The sequence below is a fragment of the Girardinichthys multiradiatus genome, chromosome 17, assembly GCF_021462225.1.
Source record: "Girardinichthys multiradiatus isolate DD_20200921_A chromosome 17, DD_fGirMul_XY1, whole genome shotgun sequence".
Taxonomy (NCBI): domain Eukaryota; kingdom Metazoa; phylum Chordata; class Actinopteri; order Cyprinodontiformes; family Goodeidae; genus Girardinichthys; species Girardinichthys multiradiatus.
Genome location: NC_061809.1, coordinates 2,660,634 through 2,682,138, shown reverse-complemented (window position 1 = coordinate 2,682,138; position 21,505 = coordinate 2,660,634). Strand labels below are relative to the sequence as shown.

At 40.4% G+C, this 21,505-nt stretch overlaps 2 protein-coding genes across 3 annotated transcripts in view; one reads left to right on the top strand and one right to left on the bottom strand.

Moving 5' to 3' along the window:
- The first annotated feature begins 618 nt into the window (after window positions 1–618).
- On the top strand, window positions 619–8,764 carry cbll1 (Cbl proto-oncogene-like 1, E3 ubiquitin protein ligase). 2 transcript variants are annotated; one of them, XM_047390353.1, is made up of 6 exons: window positions 619–682; window positions 2,862–3,026; window positions 4,890–4,996; window positions 5,096–5,179; window positions 7,158–7,231; window positions 7,368–8,764. In XM_047390353.1, exons 1-6 carry the CDS (start codon window positions 634–636, stop codon window positions 8,380–8,382), a joined length of 1,494 nt encoding a protein of 497 aa, XP_047246309.1. In that variant the 5' UTR covers window positions 619–633; the 3' UTR covers window positions 8,383–8,764. The 2 variants fall into 2 exon arrangements, with proteins under 2 accessions (XP_047246309.1, XP_047246310.1); XM_047390354.1 differs by lacking the exon at window positions 619–682 and adding an exon at window positions 1,204–1,371.
- A 1,022-nt stretch (window positions 8,765–9,786) lies between these two features.
- The window catches only part of LOC124883308 (chloride anion exchanger-like), a 28,173-nt gene continuing 16,454 nt past the window's right edge, over window positions 9,787–21,505 (bottom strand). The window contains exons 13-19 of the mRNA XM_047390352.1: window positions 21,291–21,360; window positions 20,734–20,826; window positions 20,548–20,643; window positions 16,301–16,510; window positions 15,134–15,188; window positions 11,518–11,651; window positions 9,787–10,227 (exon numbers count right to left, since the gene is read on the bottom strand). Of these exons, the coding sequence (XP_047246308.1) occupies window positions 10,207–10,227; window positions 11,518–11,651; window positions 15,134–15,188; window positions 16,301–16,510; window positions 20,548–20,643; window positions 20,734–20,826; window positions 21,291–21,360 (679 nt within the window). The 3' untranslated portion in view covers window positions 9,787–10,206. The remainder of the gene's footprint in view (window positions 10,228–11,517; window positions 11,652–15,133; window positions 15,189–16,300; window positions 16,511–20,547; window positions 20,644–20,733; window positions 20,827–21,290; window positions 21,361–21,505) is intronic.

Here is a 21,505-nt window from a genome sequence, read left to right as displayed (position 1 = left end):
CTGTTGAGTAATTAGGCCACGCCCACCTATTGTTTCACTGGATATCTTTAGGGGGCTGGACCAATATCAATCAAATTGAGTTTGGTAGTGATCGGCTAAAAAATTTGGAAATCAGAGGCAAACGTAAGGCCATGGCATGACATCTCACTTCGTCAAGCGGCCACACCCTCCCGCCTAAAGTCTCTGTGTTCCAAACCAACTTAGACCATCTTGTTATCTGTCACTAGGGACAGTTTCATGTTGATTAGGTAACAGGGGTGAAATTTGGACCTTTCACAGTAAAACATGGTACTACCTGTTGTCAGAGACGGGGTTTAGATGATGGCAGGATGTGACCATTGAATATTGTTTGGGGCCAGATGTGGATCAATACCAGAATATTTTGTGTGTCTGCGACTTTCCTTGTAACAGCTATAAAAATTTATATTTTTTTGACAAGTCGTCAAACTTTGAGGTCTGGCTCCGCCCCCTCAGCATGCTCAAAAACTCACAATTTTGATAACTTTAGATCCCCCATCCCTTCTGAGCAAACTGACCAAATTTCAAGCAGACTGATCAAAATATGTACGAGTTCAATCAAATACGGAGGGTATAAACGGCAAAAATAGGGTCAAAATTGAAACTTCATCCAAGATGGCCGACTTCTTGTTTGGCGTAGGAAGTGGGTGCAAGAGAGTTTTAGGTCGGTCTCAGGGAGTTCTACACGTGTACCAAATTTCATAACTGTACGATAAAAGTCAATGCGGAGGCTTTTTTGAAAATGTCGGGGGGCGCTGTTGAGCCATTTTTATTGCGACTTTGGTGAAACCCTTAAAATACGCAATTTTTCACCAGGCCTGATGCATGTGCAAGATTCGGTGAGTTTTCGTATATGTTTAGGCCTCCAAAATGACCCTTCTTTTCGGCGGAGAAAAATAGTAATAAACACTGATTACAATAGGCCTTCGCAACTGCTCAGGCCTAATTAAGGCTGTAGAGGCCTGGTAGGCTGGCTATACATGACTGCCACCTCGTGGCAGCATACGGTACTCCCATCAATTCGTCTAAATATTTCGGTGTACACATCACTAATGGTCATGTCAAGTAAATTGCAGCTTCATTATGGATGTCTTTAAAATATTTGATTTCCCGTATTTATTTATTCTGGCCTACCTTTTTTTTTGCTTTTGTCACAGTCTGTGTGTTTAGTAGACTGTTCGTAGTTTGTTTAAACCACATTTGCTTGCACATGCAGTTATTTACCACATATTGTTGTATATGTTGCATTTAAAAAATCCTTAAATTCATCTATTGCCTTTCGTTGGATTTCCTATCCGGTCGTTCGTATCCCATAATGCATTGTGTTCTCTCGAAGGATCATGGATCAAGGCGGTAAGCAAAATGCTAAGCCGAGCCGCTGTTAGCAAAGCTTTTTTTTTTTTTTTTTTTGTTTCCATTTTCCATAGTGCTGTTTACGTTCTATTTATTGCTATTGCGTTTAACGCGAACTGTCATTTTAGAAAATGCCTTGGCTGAGAAGTCTCGTTACCTTTTAGTGTTCTGTTAAGGCTTGCATGGCTACAGGAAGCTAAAAACTATTAGCGACAGTTATTTAAACCTGCATCATTATACTGACACACTTTAGGCGTTAAGTGTTTCCAGTCTGAATAGCTTTCTGTTATACTAGACGGTGCATTGTGCAATTATTACCTCGAATATTCGTGATTTATGTTCACACGATAGTTGGAGCTAAATTGGTTTCTATAGTTAGGCCGCTAATGCTACCTGACCAATGTTAGCGGATGCGGCTAACCGTCCACGCTGTGTGTACTTGTCTGAATTTCTGTGGAGTTTTAAGAGTCATTCTCAGCTTTCCCGCTTACTTCACAGTAAAAAGATCTCGAGTTGCTCTGGTTACATTCTTACATTAAATTTAAATCTGTCGGTGTCCGAGATCAGTTGGTAGTCTGCGATAGGTGTTAGGTAGTTACCTTAAAGCCTGATTAAAAACGCCACAAAGATAAAGTGCTTTAAAAAAGTTATTTTTGACATAATTAAGATAGACAAAACACACCAAATGTATGAGTTAAATGTAAAAAACGTAGACGCTGTTATTACTAGTAGTAGTATTAAATGTATACCACTGCTGTTACCATTTTGTTCATCAAGACTATTATTACATTACAATTTATACCAAGTTGTATACTGGCATTTACTACGTGTGATTGTAGTTTTATTTTAACTTATTACATTTAAACCCTTATTATTGTCTCCGTGAAAATTGGTAATATATTGCAATTTTACTCACTGGCTTTTTGTACTTAGATACAAATTTTGAACATCATTGTGATCTTAATATACTTACACCATTATTGTTATTCTGCACTTATATTAGTAATATATTGCCGCTTATATCACATTTCATTTAGTATTTATATACAATTACATAAATCTTTTCTTATATGCACACTGCTTTGTGAATACAACAAAGTAGCACATATTGTGAAGTGGAAGCAAAGAAAATGTAAGGTTTTCAACATTTTTGACAAATATGTCATTTTTTTTTTTTTTCTCCACTCCAGTCTGCCGGCTCTAACAGGTTTTCTCCCAGGATTGTCTTTTATTTATGTATTTATTGCCCTGCTGTTGACATATATAACAAAAAATCTTTTATTGGGTGAACCTTAGCTATAGTATCACACTCATATACCCAGAATTTCATTTGTAATACCATATATTAAATGTACTATGAATTTATGTTTTATCAGAGAAATTCTTCTTCTGTCACATCTGTGTTGATGTTGCACCACCTTTACACTGTGATTACTTTTAGAGTCAAATTAACTTTCTTTACCTTTATGTGTGACCTTTATCATCAACAGAAAATGATCTTCTAGGAGGCGATGGATCAGGGAGTTTGAGTGACCTGGATGTTCGCAGACAAATTCCCATTAAGCTGCTGTCGAAGCCGCCCTTAAGAAGCAAACCTCCGCCGCGCACCCAGAGACCCGGCGGCAGGCCCTGTAAAAGTAACTCTGGAGAGGATGGTAGGGATGGTGCTCAGTTGGACATGCCTATTAGCAACAAGTGTAGATAAATGTAACCATAGTTTAAAAGAAGCTACGCTGAAGTTTTGTTGCTCATACTTGTGTTCCATTGGTGAACCACATGTCTGGATAAGTCTAAAAAAGTATGGAATTTAAATTCAGTATTTTCCATGCTGGACTTAGTATGGTAAAAGAAAATAAGATCATGGAAAACTCTTTATTTTTAGAGACTTCGTTCCCTTATTCAGTTTCTAATGCTCTTCCTTCCTTCCTTTCTTCCTTCCTTGCTTTGTTCCTCCATCCCTCCCTTCTTAGGAACACTTTTTGATAGTTGCAAATTTTAAACTGATCTTAATTTCACAATTTCTGGTTATAAAAGTTGCATTTAATGTGTCAGAAATTAGAGCTTGGTTAAACCACACCAGATGTTGTCTGTGTGATTGTGCTGCATATAGCAGCGTTTACATATGTGCCTTCTGAATTTGCGACTCTGTATATAAACATCACTGGTTCTTGTGTTTTTCCGGCTGATGTTTAGAAATTCAACTTAAACCTGTGTGTGTAACTCCTGTTTATAGCTTGTTTATAAATGCTGGTCAGCATTGTTGGGATAATCCATGAAGAATGATTTTATCATAAAAAGCTTATATATATGAGCTGGTTATAACAAAAGCTTTGGAGAGAATATAGTTTGATCTGGTTAGCTAAACGGTCTCCCAGCATGGCGAGTTGCTACAGCAGGGGTTCTCATGCTCAGCTTCATATTTAAGGTCCAAATGGCAATGGTTAGTGGCAGAATGCGAGGAATGTCTGTTTGAGAACATTACATTGACTATTATTAACTTTGCTGAGGTGGTTAAGCTAAAGTTAGCTTGCTGAGCCTCTGTTTTGATATGACTTGTTGGCAATGTGACAATTGGCACTGTTGAGGTGGAATAAAGTCTTGTGAGGGGAATGGGGGTGTGAAGACTTGCGGTGAGATGAGTACTGGAGAAAACAACTGCTGTTGGCTGCATTGTGCATGGGTCAAGTTAACCCTAATTGATAGTAGCTTGCATTTACGCAGGGATCAAGACAAGTTTTATCTCTATGAAGGAGGGCCTGAGGTCTGACCCATCAGACTCCACTGACAATCTCCCTGGAAACCAGTCAGCCTCATCCATGGACTCCACCACACCTCTCTACATCCGATCATTGTACTTTTGCCACACATTATCTATGGTATAAAACATGTATGCCCTGTAAGGTCGAGCTCTCCTCTTAGGGATATAGTGTACACCTTAGCAAGTGAAGCGGGTTAAACAGAGGAGCAACCAAATCCTGAGCACCATTTAATGCCCATCTGAGAGAAGTAGTTTGTGTCGGTCTCAGATCAACGAACACACAGACTTTTTCAAATTCAACAGCATGTAAAATGTTTCTTGCTGTTCCAATTAATGTGGGCAACATTTACAGGAAGAGTTGTTTAGCTGCTTCATAGTCGCTTTGTTGTTTGGAGTCCCACTTTGACCATCGCTGGCTCCCTGATTGTGGCGGAACGTCGTTTTCGGAGAGTCGAGAACGACCTTTTCACTTTGGAAAAACTCTGTGTTGCTGATGCCAAAATCCTTTTGGTTTTAGGACTTGGATTTACCCTTTTTTGTATTCTCTGTACAGGATTACATCATTAACTTTTCATTTCAGAAGGAAAAATTGCAGTTCAGGTTCATACTAATGAATGTGTCCTTGCTTTTGAATGTTATACAACTCCATATAAATATTTGCATATTTGTCATTTCGGATTTTCGCTCCAGGGCTGTTCTCTAAAGCTTTCCCAGTCTTTCAGCCCTGCATCAAAAAGGCTCTTCTTCTGATATCTTCTAGATAAATTTAGCTTCAAGCAAGAGGAGAGGTTTGATTGTGGCACCAAAGCTGGAGATGTATTTGGGAGTCAGAGGAGATATCCCCAGCCACTATTTTGGGATTACAAGGTAGGTTCCCTGTGGACTAGTTAAAGTGTTGATATAGTTATTTGCTTAATACTAAGTGGATTCAAGCATATTGTCACTTTTTTGTCACTTTCCCAACAGTTAAATTTGATCGGTGAAAGGGATGAAGTTCCCATTCACTTCTGTGACAAATGTGGTCTCCCCATTCAGCTGTACGGACGGATGGTATGTACTGGTCCTTCTCAAAATATTAGCATATTGTGATAAAGTTTATTATTTTCCATAATGTAATGATGAAAATGTAACATTCATATATTTTAGATTCATTGCACACTAACTGAAATATTTCAGGTCTTTTATTGTCTTAATACAGATGATTTTGGCATACAGCTCATGAAAACCCAAAATTCCTATCTCACAAAATTAGCATATTTCATCCGACCAATAAAAGAAGTGTTTTTAATACAAAAAACGTCAACCTTCAAATAATCATGTACAGTTATGCACTCAATACTTGGTCGGGAATCCTTTTGCAGAAATGACTGCTTCAATGCGGCGTGGCATGGAGGCAATCAACCTGTGGCACTGCTGAGGTCTTATGGAGGCCCAGGATGCTTCGATAGCGGCCTTTAGCTCATCCAGAGTGTTGGGTCTTGAGTCTCTCAACGTTCTCTTCACAATATCCCACAGATTCTCTATGGGGTTCAGGTCAGGAGAGTTGGCAGGCCAATTGAGCACAGTGATACCATGGTCAGTAAACCATTTACCAGTGGTTTTGGCACTGTGAGCAGGTGCCAGGTCGTGCTGAAAAATGAAATCTTCATCTCCATAAAGCTTTTCAGCAGATGGAAGCATGAAGTGCTCCAAAATCTCCTGATAGCTAGCTGCATTGACCCTGCCCTTGATAAAACACAGTGGACCAACACCAGCAGCTGACACGGCACCCCAGACCATCACTGACTGTGGGTACTTGACACTGGACTTCTGGCATTTTGGCATTTCCTTCTCCCCAGTCTTCCTCCAGACTCTGGCACCTTGATTTCCGAATGACATGCAGAATTTGCTTTCATCCGAAAAAAGTACTTTGGACCACTGAGCAACAGTCCAGTGCTGCTTCTCTGTAGCCCAGGTCAGGCGCTTCTGCCGCTGTTTCTGGTTCAAAAGTGGCTTGACCTGGGGAATGCGGCACCTGTAGCCCATTTCCTGCACACGCCTGTGCACGGTGGCTCTGGATGTTTCTACTCCAGACTCAGTCCACTGCTTCCGCAGGTCCCCCAAGGTCTGGAATCGGCCCTTCTCCACAATCTTCCTCAGGGTCCGGTCACCTCTTCTCGTTGTGCAGCGTTTTCTGCCACACTTTTTCCTTCCCACAGACTTCCCACTGAGGTGCCTTGATACAGCACTCTGGGAACAGCCTATTCGTTCAGAATTTTCTTTCTGTGTCTTACCTTCTTGCTTGAGGGTGTCAATAGTGGCCTTCTGGACAGCAGTCAGGTCGGCAGTCTTACCCATGATTGGGGTTTTGAGTGATGAACCAGGCTGGGAGTTTTAAAGGCCTCAGGAATCTTTTGCAGGTGTTTAGAGTTAACTCGTTGATTCAGATGATTAGGTTCATAGCTCGTTTAGAGACCCTTTTAATGATATGCTAATTTTGTGAGATAGGAATTTTGGGTTTTCATGAGCTGTATGCCAAAATCATCCGTATTAAGACAATAAAAGACCTGAAATATTTCAGTTAGTGTGCAATGAATCTAAAATATATGAATGTTACATTTTCATCATTACATTATGGAAAATAATGAACTTTATCACAATATGCTAATATTTTGAGAAGGACCTGTAGTTGCGTAAATATTCATCCCAATAAATTAGAATGTGATTAAAAATTTATTTCAGTAAGTTTGAAAGAATCATATTCATCACATCTCTTTGTCTTTACATTTAACTTTTTCTCTTTTGTAATATTTGCACTTAGAATGTTCTAATTTTTAATACAGAAATGTCTGAAAAGTCTGCACACTGATTTGAACAGAAATCAACACTTTGAATAGACCACCTCAGAGTTAATGATAGAATTAAAGAGTTTCACTTTTTGAATTGAATCATTCAAAAGAATGAACTTTTCACTGATGTTGTAATTAATTGAGATGCAGCTATATTTGTTGGGATTCTACTCTCTAATACTGTCCCTTTAACGTCTCAGATCCCCTGCAAACATGTCTTCTGCTATGACTGTGCTTTGCTACATGAGAAGAAAGGAGAGAAGATGTGCCCAGGGTGAGCCATTTTAAAGTTATTAATGTTTGGCTTTTAATGTTTTTAATTTATGTTTTGGACTCATTTTCCAATTTTCTTTTTGTTTGGGTTTATCAAGTCCTTCTTTGAATTGCTCAGCTTCTCTCTCTGTTTTCAGGCTAAATCTTTATAACTGCACGGATCCTGTTCAGCGCATCGAGCAGTGCCAGCGAGGCTCCCTCTTCATGTGCAGCGTTGTGCCGGGATGCAAGCGCACCTACCTGTCCCAGCGTGACCTCCAGGCCCATGTCAACCACCGGCACATGAGAGCAGCCAAGTCCTCCGCCTCCCGCCAGGATCCTCTACACCTGCCCCCAGTGCCCGATGTCCCCGAGAGGTTCCGTGTGCCTCCACCTCAGATTCCGAAAAGTCACGTTCACCTCCCCAGCCCGCTCCAGCACAGCAGCCACGACCCGTACAGCCAGCCACCACCACCAAACCCTCATGAAGGCCCACCTCCACCTTCTGCTCTGGGGCCTGAGACATTCCGCATCTCCACGGTAACGACACGAAAACACAGCAATCTCATCACTGTGCCTATCCATGATGACTCCTCCTCTCGGGAGCCCCTCTCTGCTGGTCCAGGCCCTGGTCAGCCCCCTCACCACCACCCTGGGGACTATCCTGGCCAGCCTCCTGTAGTGACTCACTCCCATCACATGATGGCGCCACCACAACATAACTTTGGACCGCCTCCTCCCCCTCCTCCTCCTATTAGTCACCCAATGCAGCATCCCTCTCAGGCCTCTGGAACCCCACACATGGTGTACAGCCAGGCCCCTCCTCCCCCAATGTCAGGAGCCCCGCCACCCATCACCCCCCCACCAGGGCACATCATGGGTCAGATACCCCCTTATATTAACCACCCACCCCCTGGACCTCCACCACAACACAGTGGACCTCCTGTTAATGCCCCCCCACCACATCACTATAACCCCACCTCCATGCAGCAGTTTCCTGAGGACCAGGGCACCCTTAGTCCCCCTTTCAGCCAGCCAGGAGGGCTTAGCCCCGGGATGTGGCCTGCTCCGAGAGGACCACCACCTCCACGGATGCAGGGTCCCCCTCCACAGGGTCAAATGCCAGGGCCACACCACCCGGATCAGGGCCGCTATAGGCCATACTATCAGTAAGCTGCCAACTGCTTGTATGGATAACAGTCAGTGTCATTCGATTTTCATACAGCTTGTCTAAGTAATGTAGGACTTTGATTTTGTTGAACCTGTCCCAAATGTGCACATTTGAGTTAAACCTCCTATTGAACATATTAAAGACCTTGACAAAAGCAGGAATTTCTTCTTTTTTAATGACCTGTGGTAAATATCTGTATATATGTCAACTGATGTTGCATACATTTAAAGATGTTAAAACAATTCACAGTAAATGTTTAATGGTGGATGATTTCTCCTGTTTGTTTGATTGTAATTCCATCGCCTGCTTCTGAACCAGTGCAACATTTCAGATAGAATCTGTCCATACTTGTTCACTTTGTAATTAAATTGATTATAAAATGGAGTATTTGTGTAGTGTGATGGAGAAAGCCAACTGAACACTTTCTCTTGTTTTACTACTTTTTCTGTTGGTTTTTCCCTTTCAGGGGTTGCCACAGTGAGCCATCTCTCATCTAACCCTATCTTCTGCATCTTTTCTTTCACTACATCCATAAATCTTTTCTTAGGTCTTCCTCTAGGCCCCCTGGCTGGCAGTTCCAACCTCAGCATCCTTCTACCAATGTACTCACTATCCCTCCTCTTTACATGTCCAAACCATCTGGTCTCTCTGGTTGTATCTCCAACACATCATGAGCTTTTCTCTGATGTCAATCCTGATCCTGTCCATCATCGTCACTCCCTAAGAGAACTTCAACAACTTCATCTCTGCTTCCTGTCCCTTCCTCAGTTCCACTGTCTCTAAACCATAGAACTTTGCTGGTTTCATCACCGTTTTGTACACCTTTCATTCCCCGCTGATGCTCATCTGTCAACCTGTCAGCAAAGCAAACAAGAAGGGGCTCAGAGCGGATCCTTGATGCAGTTCTACTCTCACCTTGAACTCCTCTGTCATACCTGCCCTGCGTCACTCTAACATTAATTTACTACTCTAGACTTCCTCATACAACAGCACAGCTCCTCTCTTGGCCCCGTGTCAAATGATTTCTCTAGATCTACATAAACACAATGCACCTCCCTCTGACCTTCCCTGTCCTCTATCAACATCCTCAAAGCAAATATTGCATCCGTAGTACTTGGCATGAACTTCATTGTATGAAGTTCTTACCTTTCCTCGTTTCTCTCTACCTACGGACACGTCTTTTTTCTCATCTTTGCTGACCAACAGTAGCCAAATTTCCACTGGTACTCTGTTGGTCACCAGCACCAGTGGTGGTCGTTAACACGGGCCCGACCGAGCCGATGTTGAGATCATGTTCCCGATGTGTATGGTAGATGTGGCAAAAGTTTTACACCATTCCTAGCACAACCCTATGCATTTATCCGGGCTTGGGACCGGCACTAATAGGTCACAGGACACCCCCCAAAGGAGATATTTTACTTTTATTTATTCCAATATACTTGCTTGACACATTTTATTAGGTTTATTGATAAAGCTTTTTCTCTCCTGCACAGTTCCTATATTTGGTGCCTTGGTTTAATATTTACAAACCCATTACAACAGAGTGACTAATGCATTTCCGTGTATCATGTGACACTTATTGCGGTGAATTAGAAAAACTGAAGTTGTTCACAACAGCATAACAGTGCTTGTTAGATGAAATCAAATTGTCTGTAATGGGAGGATATTAAAGAAAAAAAAGGATTTAAACTGCATTTACAACAAACAGTAAAGCAAAAACCAATGCACAGTGGTACACAGTGAGTGAACATAATTAAAATGGAGCTTGAACTATTCCAGTGTAATTTTTCATTGAGTTGATTTTCCTGGTTGCAGCAGTCCCGCCTTTACAGTTTGGTGTCTTTCAACTGCAAAGAAAACAGGAAAAAAAACAACAAAGTAATGTTATGTACAGGTACTTGCAAGGATATCCATCCTGCTTTAACTTTTTCTCATTTTGTCACAGTACAACCACAAATGTCAATGTATTTTATTTGGGGCTTTTAGTGATAGACAATGAAGTGCATCATTGTGAGGTTGAAGGAAAAGTATGCATGGTTTCCAACCTTTTTTATAAATGGAAATCTCAAGCGATTCCTACATTCGTATTCTGCCTCCTTTACTCTGACACGCTTAAATAAAATCCAGTGCACCCAATTTAGAAGTCGCCTAATTAGTAAATGGAGTCCACTTGTATGTACTTTAATCTCTCAGTAAATACAGTTGTTTGGTATATCATGAAGACCGAGGAACAGCAGAAAGGTCAGGGATACATTTGTGGAGACGTTTAAATCAGGGTGAGGCTTTAAAATAATATGCAATGAGCACCACAGAGCACTGTTCAGTTGATCAGAGTGTGGCACAACTGCAAACCTACTAAGACATGGCTGTCCACCCTAACGGACAGGCTGGGCAAGGAGAGCATTAATCAGAGAAGAAACCAACAGGACAATTTTACTCTTGAGCTTCGGAGAATCGCAGATCAGGTGGGACAAAAAGTCAACAGGAAAACTGGTTGTGCACTTCACAAATCTGGCTTTTACAAAAGAGCAGCGGCACGAAGAAAGTCGCTGTTGAAAGAAAACGGTTGGCTGGGAGATATGCAGTGGACACAACAAAGATGTCAAAGAAGGTTTCTGTGGTCAGGTAAAACACAAATGTAATCACTTCAAACACACCATTCCCAACATGCTGGTAGCAGCATTGTGCTGAGGGAAAGCTTTTCTTCCGTAGAGACAAAGGATGGAACATAAAGTTTATGGTTGAACTATGAGCAACTGTGCAGATTTGATTTGATTGTGGTAGTTTTTTTAGTTAACCATCAACCTAAGCACCCAGAAAGAATGGTCCTATTTGGACATATGCTGGCAGGCACCAGGGGAAATAATCAATGGCAGAGCAAGAGTGTTACAGGCAGTGAAAACATTGCATGTAGGTCACCAGATAGAAACATATTGCTTGACCCCTGATACCACCCCAATTTCTCTGACTGTTTACCATTGGCTGCATGTGTTCCATAGTTGCCCAAACCATTGCTTCTGTGTGTATAACCAAACTAGGTTTTGTTTTCTAAGAAGGCGAATAATGATTTTAAAATTTAAACATGCACTTCAGTAAATCATGTAGTAATATCTCACCAAATCACATGTATTTCTTACCACATCGCCAGTTCTGTGGTTCTTATGTTTTTCAAGCACATGCAGCATGGCATCATGCAGGGATGGGAAGAACATGGATGTCTGAATCTCATCATCAAAGAACATGCAGCTGTGTAGTTTCTCCAGAATGAGGGCTGTTGAAACAAGTAAACAGTAAATACAGGTTATGGTTGCAGTATTTTAAATGATTTTATTAAACTAGTCAGCCTTGTCATTGTTTTTCAAACCAGATAAGTAATGGTAAAGATGCTTTTTGACAACAAATAAGCCATTGCAGATATGTCTCCTAAAAAAGGTAAATGCCATATATGGAAGGTAACATGTTATCTGGACTCACAATGCTTATGTACTGTTGGTATATATAGAACACAGACTTTTCTTGACTAAAATACCTTTTCAGCAGTAATACTTATATTGATCTGTAGCAACCTTGATAACAGATATGACACAGGTAATGGAAGAAGTGAGAGGTTAAGCTGCAAAGATAATCCATGCAGGAAACATGGATGAGCTCAGTGGAACTAAACAGGAGAAGAGGAGAGATTTCCTCAGCCAACAAACATCAGCTCCCTGTCGGAAAATGTTTTTGCTCCAGGATTTCGGAACAATTGAAATCTTGGACCAGGCCCTTCTAGGTTGGTTGATGTATATTCCACACATACAAAGGGTGGTATTAGAGTGTTTTGCATCAATCTGCAGTTGGAGTTTTAGCAGTCTTAATTTAGCATCTGTTTGACAGCAAAACCACAGATAAATATTATTTTCAAATACAACTATTAAGAAATTCAAACAGGGAACAGGTTAAAGGGAAGAAAAAAACCCAGGTTGAGGGAAAGTGACACAACATATTTCACAGCATAGCTATGATTTATATGGTTTACAACCAGCTAAAGAAGGGAGTAAACAGTCAGACCACAGCTCTTGTTTGTGAGGAGGAAGTTAGGTCAAAAAAGGCTAGTTTGGTTATGTTTTATCTCCAAACTGGGTTGGTAGAAAAAAGTATTTATGTATCTATAAATATATATAGATATATACATAACTTTGTGACAGTGGCGATGGTGGCAGGGGTTCGTCTTGTAACCGGTAAGTTGCCGGTTGGTGATTAGCAAGACTCACTCAATAAAGGAGTGGTTCTGCAGGTGGGGACCATAGACCACTTCTCAGTACCGATGCTTTCTGGATGATGTTTTGGTCACTTTTGAATGTTGGTGGTGCTTTCACACTCGTGGTAGCATGAGACGGACTCTACAACCCACACAAGTGGCTCAGGTAGTGCAGCTCATCCAGGATGGCACATCAATGCGAGCTGTGGCAAGAAGGTTTGCTGTGTCTGTCAGCGTAGTGTCCAGAGCCTGGAGGCTCTACCAGGAGACAGGCCAGTACACCAGGAGACATGGAGGAGGCCATAGGAGGGCAACAACCCAGCAGCAGGACCGCTACCTCCGCCTTTGTGCAAAGAGGAACAGGAGGAGCACTGCCAGAGCCCTGCAAAATGACCTCCAGCAGACCACAAATGTGCATGTGTCTGCACAAACGGTCAGAAACCGACTCAATGAGGATGGTATGAGGGCCCGACGTCCACAAATGGTTGTTGTGCTCACAGCCCAACACCGTGCAGGACGCTTGGCATTTGCTAGAGAACATCAGAATTGGCAAATTCGCCACTGGCGCCCTGTGCTCTTCACAGATGAAAGCAGGTTCACACTGAGCACATGTGACAGATGTGACAGAGTCTGGAGACACCATGGAGAGAGATCTGCTGCCTGGAACATCCTTCAGCATGACCGGTTTGGCAGTGGGTCAGTAATGGTGTGGGGTGGCATTTCTTTGGAGGGCTGCAAGGCCAGAGGTAGCCTGACTGCCATTAGGTACCGAGATGAGATCCTCAGACCCCTTGTGAGACCATATGCTGGTGCGGTTCGCCCTGGGTTCCTCCTAATGCAGGACAATGCTAGACCTCATGTGGCTGGAGTGTGTCAGCAGTTCCTGCAAGATGAAGACATTGAAGCTATGGACTGGCCCGCCCGTTCCTCAGACCTGAATCCGGTTGAGCACATCTGGGACATCATGTCTCGCTCCATCCACCAACGTCACGTTGCACCACAGACTGTCCAGGAGTTGGATGCTTTAGTCCAGGTCTTGTAGGAGATCCCTCAGGAGACCATCCGCCGTCTCATCAGGAGCATCTCCAGGCTTTGTAGGGAGGTCATACAGGCACGTGGAGGTCACACACAATACTGAACCTCATTTTGACTTGTTTTAAGGACATTACATCAAAGATGGATCAGCCTCTAGTGTATTTTTCCACTTTAATTTTGTGTGTGACTCCAAATCCAGGCCTCCATTGGTTAATAAATTTAATTTCCATTGATGATTTTTGTGGGATTTTGTTGTCAGAACATTCAACTTTGTACAAAACAAAGTATTCAATGAGAATATTTCATTCATTCAGATCTAGGATGTGTTATTTGAGTGTTCCCTTTATTTTTTTGAGCAGTGTATATATATATATATATATATATATATATATATGTATATATATAACATTTGTATGTATATATATATGTTTGTTTCACCAGTTTTAACTCAAGAACCAGTAGGACTTTAGTCTTTCTTGACTTAAAAACTAATTTCAGTTTCAAGTTGCTTCCTGTAAAAGCTTCACTCCATCACTTAATATTCACTCTCTCCACATGGTACCTCTGCATGCATAGCTATTTTATTTTAATTAGCTTCACGGGCAACAAAATCTTTCTCTCTGTCTAAACCAACTGCAGAAGAGAGTTTGACTGTAGCTGCTGTCTGATTAGTATTTTAGCTTCCCTTCCATCCTCCACATGTGCAGTGATACCTACACTTAACACTTTTTTAGGTTCAAACAACATGTTAGAAAACTAACAACAGATAGGCATATGAAATGTAAATTACTATACAGACTTGGAATAGTCTTTTAGCAGTTACATTAATTTACTTAATCATGACTAAAAGACAGACTTCTTAGTATGAAGTTCATGCCAAGAAAAAGTACTATAGATGCAATAGTTGCTTCGAGTATGCTGATAGAGCAATACAGAGAAGGTCAGAGAGCTGCATTGTGTCTTTGTAGATCTAGAGAAATCGAATGACAGAGTACCAAGAGAGAAGCTATGGTATTGTATGAGGAAGTTTAGAGCAGCAGAGAAATATGCTAGAGTGGTGCAGGAAAAGTTAGACTTGCACAACCATTACATAGGTTGTTAATATAAAATATTCTGGTGACTCATGCTGAGGCATGAACATCAGAACAACAATGCTGGTCAGAACTGGAGCAGAAATCTTGTCCATCTTTACTATTCTTGTGTAATGAATTAGTTTTTGTCACAAGCTTTAATTCACCGCTGTGGTGAAGTCCTTGCAAATTCCTCCACAGGGTTGTGGTTTCTGCCCCCCTCTTCCTAACTAGATAATTCACAATTTAATCCTTCACTGTCAGAACTCCAGTTTGAGCTGCAGACTTTGCTCTCCTTACTTTTGTCTCGGGTGGCCAAGACATCAGTACTCGTGTTGATAATATACGTCCTTTGATAATGAGGACACAATGATAAAAATCTTCAAAGGGACTGTAAATTAAACTCACCGTCACATGAAACTATGTAAACTTCCACATCAACTCGGATAAACTCCTTAAATGCCTGTAGACAGAAGCAAAAGTAGACTATATTGCAGTGCCAATGTGTCAAAAACTCTGGTGCGTTGATCATATTCAGCACTAAATAATATTGGTTCTAACACAGGTGTTGGATGCAGACTATTGTTACCTCTGACCTCTAGGTTATGACATATTTCTATAATAGGTAAATTTTTAAAGATTCCAACCGAAATCCCTCCATCAGTAGAACAATTGCTGTAAAAGAAAGGGCAGATGTGCTTAGTATCATTGCCTTCTTGTATTAGTAGGTGTTACCTCCAAATAAAAGCAGCTGCCATCATAATTTTTTATAGAATAGGCCGCACATGGAAGGAAATGGCTGGATAGAATACTGGAGATAAAGGAACACTTTTCTGCATTATAAAAAACTTCCACATGAGCCCAAAATGTCCAGCAAGCATCAGAAAAATCTCCCACTTGGTATTGTACCACAGAATCGGGTTGCCACCAGTGCAGGGCTCAACACTGGAAGCAGGTGCATGATGGGTAAAGGGAGGCAAAGAGCTTTAGATAACAGCCTGGCAACAAGAACTAGCAAAAGGCAACTTCTGCCCAACAAAACATCAAGGAGAGACTATCAGTACTTCTGCAGGAATACAGGGCATTATTTATCTCTGGTAATTCCTCCCGATTGTTTGGGACATCTGGAAAATCATTCTTCCAGAGGAGAAAAAGTTACCACTACCATGAGCCCTGTATCATGCCAACAGCAAATCGTGATGTTTGAATTTTCTGGCATTGTGAAGCCCAGGCTACAAGTGATAACAAAGTGGCTTAAAAGTAAGAACCTGTGGTCCAGAAGCTCACCAGACCCCATTTAGATCCCTGTAGTCAGTTCTCAAAAAGTAGATAGAGAATCAGGAGCTAAAAAAAAACTATAATCAGCTCCAAGAAGACAAAAATTGGTCAGCTTTTGGATTTGGATTCTCATGCTCCTTCAGAACTACTGCAATGAGGACCGCTACAGTGGAACATTCCTGCCTATAAATTCTGATACTTTGGTGCATTAACTGAAGAATATGAATCCAACACTGTTCTTATAAATCAACCTCCTAGTGTGGATTTATGGTACTGCAGTTTGATTTGCTGTTTTACCATTTTGAGTCCTTTCATCGCAGAAATGTCCAAGAAGGAAACAGCAGAGAAGTCCAGGATCAGACTGTGGAGGTTCACTCTGGGAACACTGATCTCCGAAGGAAGCTCAGCGTTCCAGTTCATCTGAAATGGAAGGTCCTTCAGATCTGTTGGCAGGTCCAGCTCCTCTGTGTCATCAGTTGCAGTCCAGAACAAATTTTCTAAGCCTTTCTTTTATGGAAAGTAAAATTAAAGACAAATAGAGAATTCAAACATATTGGCAAGACATTTTTTCACAATTAAAGTATTATTAACTAAAGACACGACTTTTACAGTGCCACATTTTGTCATGTTATCACAGACTCCAATGCATTTTGTTGGGATTTCATGTAATTGACCAACACAAATTATCACATAATTTTGAATGGAAGGAAAATCATGCATGTTTTTTAAATTTGTCACTACCAGCTTCTCTATTAGATTTGCACATCTAGACACAGAAATATTTCCTAATTCCTCTTTGCTAACTACATCTAAAAAGTGTGACTGGGCTAAATTAAAATTTACAAAACAAATGCTAGCCTATTCATAAAACAAATGACTGTATACTTTTGTATATTATGTTAATTTACTAAACATTTTAATAATTTATCAATTGTACTTTACTTATTTTTTATAAATAGTATCAGCTGAAATTTACTGAGTAGAATTGAATTATATTTTATGAGTAAGGTCAACAGTATCAAAAAAATCTGTAAATTCTAACCAATGGGAACTCTTTGGATTTAATTGCTGCGCACTTCCGCCCCAGAAATTGCGCCTCACGTCAAAGTCTGCTACTGCCAGTTGACTGCGAAGCTGAATTTTTGCTGCCATTCATTCAAGGTAAGAGGCTTAAATAATAACACTTTATATATCTGTTACTCAGCAGTTGGACATTATTTTGCTTTATCTAACAAGTTTACCGTCAGTTTTAAGTATTTAATCCAGTTTATCATAATTTGTCTGCAATTCCTCTCCCAATTTAACAAGCTAGCTAACAATTGAGCACAACGGCACTGCAAACACATTTTCAACCCCCATTTACTATGTGTTATCGTGTTTTTAGACTTTTGCTTGTAAGTCGTGGTGACAGAACATTACACTGATGCCATTGATGTGAGATGAGGTTAACAGGTTGGCTCTCACATATAAAGGCGTACTGTGCACAGCGCGGACTCTGTGCTGTCCGCAGGTGAGATTTCCTTGTCTGGCGTACCAATTTCCTACATTTCCCACACTTTCTGCCAGTGGGGGAAGAAGGGGGATAGACGGTAGAAAGTTTGATGAGCGTCTTGTGCCATTTTTACTCCTTTACTTCATGACTCCCGCCGCACACCAACCCGGGGCACCGTCAGCGGGGCGCAGATTGTGGGTGACCTTGCACGTCTTTGCGGCTGCCTGCTCCGAGCACCTAGGTATAGGTACTGCACATGGGCGGGTCTTCAGGGGGTGCTGGGAGGATGGCACGCCCCCGGCCCTGGCCTACAGGGGGCCCGGATGGGAGGAAGGATAAAATTTCAAGCAAGCAGACCTCTATCATGTCCGACGACTGTTGGAGAAGGAGGGCCCTCTCCTGATTGTATCCAGATGAGCACAGTATATGCCCAAAAGAATAACGTACTTTAAAACGTTCAAGTCTACATGGGGGTTTTAAAGGGTGCCACAGTCAGGACTGAGTGATGGTTTCTGGCTTTACAAGACCGACTGACATTAGCGATGTGGTAGGTGTAAAATATTGAATAAAACGTTGTTCTGCATTAATTAATTAATGGCTTCTAGCAATGGTTCCATTGACTTTACCAGATAAACTATCATCAGGTGTCTGATGTTGTATCTTGGGGAATCTGCCGATCAGCTCTTTAGAGAGTATGATGTAAATTAAAATTCATATCTCATGATTTTTTTGGATCATCTCCTTTAGCTTTACATTCTAAAATACGTAATGTTCTTTTTTTAGGATGTAGATGAAGACAGTGTGGCACAGGACCTTGTTCTACAAGTGATGAAGGTCTACAGCATCCAGACTGACCTGTCAAAGGGTACAAAGGATATCGGTATTGTGATAGATGGAACAAAGGTCCTGACTGATCTGGGCAACTTTCCAAGGGCTTGTGCCATGCTCATGGGTTTGACTTATGCATTGAATCTTGCATACCCCAAAGATCTCTGGTACACTTTGGAGGCCTTTCAGAAATTTTCCTCAAGCTAGACTGGTCAAAGCTTTCCCCGAAAGTGAAGAGCCTCAAGAGCAAGCTACTAGCTAAAGAAAAGCACCTCTAAATACACCGGAGGAGTCAATATATTGTGCTGCAACTAAGCCATCAAGTCTTGCTCAGAAAAAATGTTATCCACACTGATTTGAAATGATGTGATGTTATACATTGGACAGGGAGAGTCGTGTTTTGAAAACACAGAGGTTCTTCAGGATTAGACTATTAGCACTTTTCGGGTTAGGATATATGGATGCTAGTGACACAACAAAGTCCACTTTCACTGATGCCAAACCAGACACTCCTCCTGTTTTTTGTGATTCTTCTGGTTGTGTTTTCTTCCACTTGAATTTCTAATATAAGATGGACAATATTTTGCTGAATTGTCATCTCTGTTTTGTGCAGGTGTTGGTTGTGAGCACTGGTCTAATTCAATCTACGCAATTTGCTTGCCTCAAATAGTAAGATCGTTCATTTGCCTCTAGAAGTATTTTATTACTCTGCAGGCCTCAAAGTACCTTATATAAAAACAATTTTAAAATGTACTTCGGTTTTATCTGCTGAACTATGTTGATGTTTCATAGATTGTAGGTGTTTAATCTCAAATGTCTGTGACATGAGTTTCAGTGCTGCAGTTGATGTTCAGGTGTGTTCAGAAAAATCCAAATTTTCTTACTTATTTAGAAGCTTGCTGTTGTGATTCTGTTGTGTACAGCAGGAATATATGTTGCATGTTAATAGATTAATCTTAAATTTTCACTAATGATTTATTTGAGCGCCAGTTTGGTTGGTGAACAACCAAACCAAATCATATTCTTGTCTTACAGGATTCCTTGCCAGTTTTTTGGAATTTTTGGCATTTTTACACAAAAATGTTTTTGAAAAAGGAAAGCGTGTATGTAAACAGTGTTGTACAAATAAATGCTTGTTGTTTTTCTACATTTGTTAACTGACTTTTGATTCAAGCAAACAATTATATTATTGCATTCAACATAGAGAAATTATTGCAACAAAGTGACAATAACAAATAGATTTTAAGCCATGTGGTACCAATTGAAAGCTGATTTGAACAATTTACTTATGTAAAAATAACAACTGCACTTAAAATGTGTTGAATTGACATTGTTCAAAGTTATGAGTTGTAACTTATTTGATTTATTGAATCCAATCTTACCCAGATATTTGAAAAAATAGCATCAATTTCACTCACAAAATTAATCAATATAAATCATATAATTCAGATAATTGGTAAAGAAAAATCTATTTCATCCAGATAATCAGTTAATTTAAATAAATTTGATCTAAAAAAAGTACTAAGTATCAATTATTTTTTTGCACTTATTTGGTATATCTGAATTATGTTTTTCAGATGCATAATAAACATGAATCAGTTTAAAAAAAATTACTTGGATTTACTCAACATTTATAACATTATTAGTAAGAAAAGCATCTCTACAGCATGATGCTGACCCCCTCCCCCACCACCACCATGTTGCAGCCAGGGGATGAATGTTTAACATGTGGGCTAAAAAAAGGTCAAGCTTTTTTCTCATCTGACCAGGTCACCTTCTCCCACTTGTTTGCTGTATTCCCTACATGGCTTGTGGCAAACTGCAAAAGGGACTTCTATTGGGTTTCTTCCAACAATGTATTTTTTCTCACTCTTCCATAAAGGGCAGATTCTACCAGCTGAGCTGTGGATCTCTGCAGCTCCCCCAGAGTTACCATGGGTCTTGCCCTTCCTGTCAGTTTAGGTTGTGTGCTATGCTTTGGTTGTATTACAATTTTCCCATCTTTTGGTCTGTGACATAAAATCATAATAAAATAAACTCCAGTCATGGTTGTAATCTGACAAAATGTGAAAAAGTTAAAGGGCAATAAATATTTCTACAGTATAGGGATACAGCAGGAGATCAGTGTGGGCACACACAATATAAGGAGGGTCCAACCACACCGAACACCTGCAGCATTAATACTTTGTATTGTATATTTTGTATGACTAAAATATGTTTTCACCTCTGTGATGTCATGATCCCTTTTCTGTAACAGTTTCTTGATTTTTTTGAGCGCTTTGTTCCTCTTCTGTAAAACCCTCAGTGGGTTGAACCCAACCTGAAACACAGTTTGAAATTGTGCTCACCCTTTAATTCAAAACAAAATCATATTGAGGCATTTGTGAAGGCAGTATAACTTCATACACACGGCTTCTATGAGCTTGTTCCTGAAGAACTCAATGTTGGCAAAGAAGATTGGTGAAGGTATCCGGAAGATTTTTACCCCCTCTGTTTCAAATATCTAAGGAAGGATGGATGATGTACAGAAATGACATGGCATGTACAATGGTGAGAAAAAGTATGATACCTTCCTGATTTCTTAATTTTAGCAAGACAGTGTCTAGACAGTAAACACAAAATAGTTTTGAATGAAGGTTTTTATTAGTAAGGGAGAAAAAAACATGACCGTGTGAAAAATGATTGCCCCCCTCCACCCCTGTTAAAACATAACAGTGGTTTATCACACTTGAGTTCACTTTCTCTTGCCACACGTGTTCTCAGACAATAATTAATAATAATGCCTTCATTGAAAAACTGCATTTTGTGTTCACTGTGTTGTCTTTGACTAATATTTAAATTTGTTTAATGATCTGAAACACTTAAGTATGACAAAAATGCGAAAAAATAAGAAATCGGGAAGGGGGCAAGCACTTTTTCATTTCAATGTATGGTCGTAGGGAATGTTGCTTTATTTTACCAACTCACCTGCAGGTAATCCTTCTTATCTTTGTAGAGGTCAGTGCCAGGGATGTTAGCCAAAATGGAACAGCGGGGGCTAGACAGAGACAGCAATGTTTCAAAAATACCGCTCTTAATAAAAGACAACCCTTAGAAGAAATACTAATTATATACTCAGTGATACACTGCTTTAAGTATTCAAATCTGCTAATAATATTTCAGATTTTGCCATGTTGCTTCAA

What these genes read in the sequence shown, in the direction of transcription:
- cbll1 (XM_047390353.1), top strand. Translation starts at nt 634, where the DNA reads ATGGCCGACTTCTTGTTTGGCGTAGGAAGTGGGTGCAAGAGAGTTTTA. An exon ending in TGGGTGCAAGAGAGTTTTAG is followed by an intron (nt 683 to 2,861) that starts GTCGGTCTCAGG and finishes TATCATCAACAG; the next exon opens with AAAATGATCTTCTAGGAGGC. An exon ending in GGAGAGAAGATGTGCCCAGG is followed by an intron (nt 7,232 to 7,367) that starts GTGAGCCATTTT and finishes CTCTGTTTTCAG; the next exon opens with GCTAAATCTTTATAACTGCA.